The sequence below is a fragment of the Ostrea edulis genome, chromosome 1 (assembly GCF_947568905.1).
Source record: "Ostrea edulis chromosome 1, xbOstEdul1.1, whole genome shotgun sequence".
Taxonomy (NCBI): domain Eukaryota; kingdom Metazoa; phylum Mollusca; class Bivalvia; order Ostreida; family Ostreidae; genus Ostrea; species Ostrea edulis.
In genome coordinates, this window is record NC_079164.1 from 12,428,503 (window position 1) to 12,434,230 (window position 5,728).

The 5,728-nt window shown below is 35.6% G+C and overlaps 1 protein-coding gene and 1 non-coding gene across 2 annotated transcripts; one reads left to right on the forward strand and one right to left on the reverse strand.

Annotated features, from left to right (window-relative positions):
• Positions 1-33: 33 nt before the first annotated feature.
• LOC130046549 (cubilin-like) lies at positions 34-1,261 on the reverse strand. The gene is made up of 4 exons (XM_056152700.1): positions 727-1,261; positions 432-625; positions 206-331; positions 34-127 (listed from the first exon to the last, which is right to left on the reverse strand). Exons 1-4 carry the CDS (start codon positions 767-769, stop codon positions 77-79), a joined length of 414 nt encoding a protein of 137 aa, XP_056008675.1. The 5' UTR covers positions 770-1,261; the 3' UTR covers positions 34-76.
• A 250-nt stretch (positions 1,262-1,511) lies between these two features.
• Positions 1,512-1,585, forward strand: Trnat-agu (transfer RNA threonine (anticodon AGU)). The gene has a single exon. It is a non-coding gene; the product is annotated as a tRNA-Thr (tRNA).
• The last annotated feature ends 4,143 nt before the right edge of the window (positions 1,586-5,728 follow it).

A 5,728-nucleotide genomic window follows, 5' to 3' on the forward strand; every position in this document is an offset into this window, starting at 1 on the left:
GGTGTTCGTCTTGTTCTGGTCGGAGTTGTCGTCTTTCGTGTCCATGACGGAGTCAGTGGTTTTGATGTTGATAAAATTATTGTTTTGGAAATTGTTGGAGGTAGTGGTGAGCTAACTTAAAAGAATACTGGAATTAATATTGAGGAATATCGCTGTACATGTATATCATTCATGATAACTCTAAATGTAAAGGCAATCAACATACCTGTCCAAGATAGACGGAATCCTTTTCCTGTCCCTCTGCGGTCAGATACAAAGGATATTTTGATTCTCTTTGTGTTCTAGCACATTTTAGAAACAAAGTATAACAGCAAGGATCCACTTCCTGAATCTGAAAAACATAAAAGACAAACACTCAAAATCATTTCTGTGTAAAAGCCACTAAAAGGTGTACAATATTGTTTGTAGACAATCATTTCCATTGAGTTCACGTCTAAGTAATCGTCACATTTTTCGATATCCATATCGATGACAGTAATCGTTACGTTCGATTTATTGTGTCCCGTTCTAATCATCCACGTGTAGTTTACATTGTTTGGATAGTCCCCAGGGTAACCAGGTGATGTAATTTCTCCGCTCTTGTCGTCCAGATACCGCATGAATGTTTTTATTATTACTCCATAACCTAACGAAAGTGAATAAAACTTATAAGTTTATCGATAAATTCTTTTTTCAATTGATATATGATGTATTTTTCATGATCAGTATTAATAGTGCAATTCTTACCCAAGCCCACCATCAGTGTTAGAATTGTTATCATAAAGTACATCTTGCCCGAGGACCGAATGTCTAAAAATGACAAGCAATCAAATGCTTACACGGAAGTTTACAGAGGATGAAGTGTGTCTTTTTCTATAAGTGTTACAAGGATGACAGTACGTAGTCTGATAGAAACATTATAACGTGACTGAAACAGGTTTACATTATGTTGGAAGATTGAATGAATTAAATTATATAAACAATGAATATGAATAAATATAAATAACTTTTAACTCTCTCTCTATCTTAAATTTTCGATATGACCTGTTGGCCCTTCCTCAGGACGATAGAATATTTACATAGAAAATAAAACTAAATAGAAAAGGAATAGCACTACAACTAAACTACAAAAGCTGTCAATTTATTTTTTATTCATTCATTATTATTTATAATTTGCAAAAGCGCTTAAATATACATTGAATGAGGATGATTGGAATGTTGTAATTAGGGCTATACGGACCATGGATATCGGCCTGGATAGCTCAGTGGTTAGAGCACCTAATAAAAGATTTTTAAAAAAAAAACAAACCAGCACCTGACCAGTAATGCAAGGGTCCCGGGTTTGATTCCCGGTCCAGCCAAAGATTTTCTCCTCTCTCCTATACTACATTTGGTGCCATTGACTACCCCTGGTGGTAGATTACCATGGGCGAAATGAACCCGGGTTGATATTGGAAGACAATTATAAAAATTATAATTGATCTTAAGGAGGGAGGAATGTGGTAATTAGGGCTATACGAACCGTGGATATCGGCCTGGATAGCTCAGTGGTTAGAGCACCTGACTAGTAATGCAGGGGTCCCGGGTTCGATTCCCGGTCCAGCCAAAGATTTTCTCCTCTCTCCTATACTACAGGCCATAGTTTGATATTTTACCCGATCTGATTGCACGCTGAATTAGGAACCTCTCATATCATATCTACATATCGCTATATATAAATTAAAAGCTTCTCTATTACATCGTAATCTTGTTCAGGAGGGTTTTCAAAGTATTGTGCTACGTGTTCCAACGTAAAACTTCTAACAATATATGATCAGCAACATTGCGTTCCTCACCAGCGGTGTACGATCAGTAACATTGCGTTCCTCACCAGTGTTACATCATCAGTTTCCGTCATTGTTTAAATTGTTTTTAATCAGTACATCTTCCATGAAAGCTGAATGTCTCAAGAACGAGTAAATATCAAATGCTCACATGGAATTTAGAATAGTCAGTTACATCATTTGACGTCATCAAATATTGACGCTTAATCAAATGTCCTTAATGATAGATTTTTCTTCTTCTCCTTTTCATAGTTTTTAGATGAATTGCACGAGTATCTTCCTTATCATTTTCTCAAATAATTTCAAACCGTCATTGCTGGCCGTCATGAAAGGGAAAATTGATCCGTATGCAATTTTATGAATTTACTTATTTGTTTGATTCCCCCCCCCCCCCCTTTAATGTTTTGCTTGGGGATACTTACGATGCCATATATACTTTTATGAGGATCTCGAGCTCTAAGAGTAACACATGGATAAACGTTTACACCAGGAAACAGCGATTTCAAGAGTCCTTGGGAGGCAGAGGAAACAACTTCCGGTGAAAAAGGGGATGGAAACACTTAAAAGTACCAGAAATTAAACAACTTAAATAATTCAATTTCCCAAAGGAAACCACAATTTACTTGTGAGGATTTAGAGGTTGCATCTTCGTTTTGCTAGTCTCATCCTTTAGTGGTCACAAAGGGGTGTGTCCACATCCATCATTTAACATATGACAATGTGACAGAGAACACGAACAACTCGATGCTGTCATGTCATAAAGACAGCAACATCTGCATTCACATTTGTTAGACTACACCATATAAAATTAGTCTGATTCCACACACAATAATTACGTTAAAATCTTATTAATTTAACATTCTACTTAATTTTTGTCTGAATTCCCAGTCGTTAATTAAACAGACGAACTATATTTATCAAGATCTATACACGCATTTGTTCACAGCCTCAACATGTTCCAGATGGACGATGAATGGCTGCCATTACAATCTGTCAAGACATCAAAGGCAAAAAAACATAGAAAATGTAAGTGTTCACTTCCACAATGATGAAAATGACAAGAACGGTAGAAGTAAAAATTGTGTGCATAACGAATTCACTTTATGTGTGATACGAGAAATTTTAAATATAGAAGCAAATAACAGGGTGTGGGTGTCACTGTCATCATGACAGTAGCTAGTTGTTTGTTATCTACATTTCTTTTAATTTTGAAATTTTTAGGAGTTTATGCGAGAGAAAAACAATGCAAGAAGATTTCACACACACACATACACAAGCAATACATTTTATTTCTAAAAATTGGCATTAATTCCACTTTTGGTAATCATACATATACTCCAACTGCTCTTTCAAATGATGAAATTCTTCAAAACCATGCTTCAGTTTTAGACAAATTTAATATTCCAGTCAATTGGTCGAATGAATGAGTTACCGTACCTATACTGGATTCCTAAACTACATAAAAACCCTTACATGTACAAACAAAGATACATTGCTGGATCCAGTAAGTGCTCTACCAAGCCCCTATCTTTGCTCCTCAAGAAAATGTTAACAGCTGTGAAGGAGAAACTTCAAACTTACTGTGCGACTACATATGCCAGAAGTGGTGTTAATCAAATGTGGATTCTAAAAAATTCTAAAGAACTTTTAGTAAACTTGAAATCACAGAATTTTTCCCAAATCAATAGCATTAAAACCTATGACTTTTCAACACTATACACGACCATTCCTCACGATAAATTAAAGACTAGACTTTTTGACATCATAGACAGTTGCTTCTTCAACAAAAACAGAAATACTCATATCTAGTGATCAGTCATTCAAAAACTTACTTTGTTAAACACCACTCTGATTCCACGCACAAGTACTTTGAAGTTGAAATAAAAAATATGCTAGAGTTCCTCATTGACAATATCTTCGTGGTCTTTGGTGATCAGGTCTTCCAACAGTCTGTTGGAATTCCCATGGGCACGAATTGTGCTCCTTTGTTAGCTGACCTGTTTTTATATTCATATGAAGCAGAATTTATTCAAAAACTTCTACGCGAGAAGGAAAAATATCTCGCTGTGACCTTCAATTCGACTTTTAGATATATCGATGACGTTTTGTCTATTAACAATGAAAGCTTTCATTCATATGTCAATTTGATATATCCCTGTGAGCTTGAAATAAAGGACACCACAGAGTCGTCCACTTCTGCTTCATACTTAGATATTTTATTGAATGTAGACATTAACGGCAAACTGACAACTCAACTGTATGACAAACAGGATGATTTCAGCTTCTCCATCAACTTCCCATATTTATGTAGCAATATTCCATTATCACCTGCATATAGTGTTTATATATCTCAACTGATTCGATATGCAAGAGCTTGTTCAGCGTATAGTCAGTTTTTAAATCGAGGTAAGCTACTGACAAACAAGTTGATGGTACAGGGATTTCAACAGGGTTTGACATTTACTTTTTTTTTTAGCACTAGACCAGTCGGGCTACTTCAAATGAATTTTACTAGACCTGACCTTACATCCACTAGCCCTGACCAACTGTACAGAAAAAAGTGATAGTTTCTCCATATTTAATTACTTACTTCTAATGACAAACGTTAAGTTTGAACTAATCCTTATTTGATTGCCTCAAAAATATCAGTCTCGTCAATCAATTTGATATGCTTTAATTTTCAAACACATTTTCTGTTTCGTTAAATTCTACTCGGCACGGGAATTCTTTAATCCATTTAGAATAAAATGATCTCAACCGGGTTTTTTTTTTTAAATTTCTATTTCATAAGCCCTGCTTTGTTTCTTCCCAACCTTTTCCTTTTCTTTCTTGGGACATCTTTCCTTGAGGACGAGACGTCGTATTTGAATATAGAGACATTCCCGCACATATGTCAACACCAAAAAATGGCTCTTTACGACGTAATTTATTAATTTGATAAACATTTTCTTATATTTAATTCAAATAAACGTGTTTTTAAAAAATGAATTCAATTTATATCTATTTATCCGAAACATAACTTTACACCCATCGAGCAGATGTCGTAAAACATCACTTCCGATCGCGACTTATGTATTAGAATTAGAAATAAAGATTATGTCATCACGCAGTTCAAAATTGCTCACAAACTCTTTACAATCTTATTGTTTTAAAGTTTCTTGTTTATTTTTTCAACACAACCAGTCGGACTAGTAAATCAACATTTTACCCGACCGGACCCATCATTTAGTAGACTCGGTCGGTCGGACGTGCCTTAGTGTCAAACCCTGTTCAACAGTCTCGATTCAAGTAAGCATTTCGCAAATTCTATGGTCGTTATATATAACGATCTACTTCGTCAGTACCTCACATTGGGTCAAATGCTGTCTGACGTGTTTCATACCGATTGTTAAGCCGTTCTTGGCACACTGATTTTGACTGCGGATAACTCCGTTTACCTGATCAGAATATAGGGCTCACGGCGGATGTGACCGGTCAACAGGGGATGCTTACTCCTCCTAGGCACCTGATCCCACCTCTGGTGTGTCCAGGGGTCCGTGTTTGCTTGCCCAACTATCTATTTTGTATTGTTTATAGGAGTTATGAGATTGATCACTGTTCGTTATCTTCTCCTTACATAAGGGTATGAAATGCGACGCTTAACGCCAGCATACCTTCATGGAGTGCTTCTTGAAGTAAGCTGGCATAAACAGTCGTGGTTCATACCCTTATGCAGTTTCAAAACTGAAATGTATTTCTTATATTTACATTCTACTTTCATTTCTGTTAGTAGTCCCAGTTGTTAAATTAGGCGTACTATATCCATCAAGATTCATACGCGTATTGTTCATATCATTATATTCATCATATCATCATTACAATTTGTAATGATATTAAAGGCAAAAGCGTTTGAAAAGTAAATATATATGTGTATACGTAAATACAGA

What these genes read in the sequence shown, in the direction of transcription:
- LOC130046549 (XM_056152700.1), bottom strand. Translation starts at nt 769, where the DNA reads ATGTACTTTATGATAACAATTCTAACACTGATGGTGGGCTTGG. An exon ending in AACACTGATGGTGGGCTTGG is followed by an intron (nt 626 to 726) that starts GTAAGAATTGCA and finishes CACTTTCGTTAG; the next exon opens with GTTATGGAGTAATAATAAAA. An exon ending in AATGTGACGATTACTTAGAC is followed by an intron (nt 332 to 431) that starts GTGAACTCAATG and finishes TATGTTTTTCAG; the next exon opens with ATTCAGGAAGTGGATCCTTG.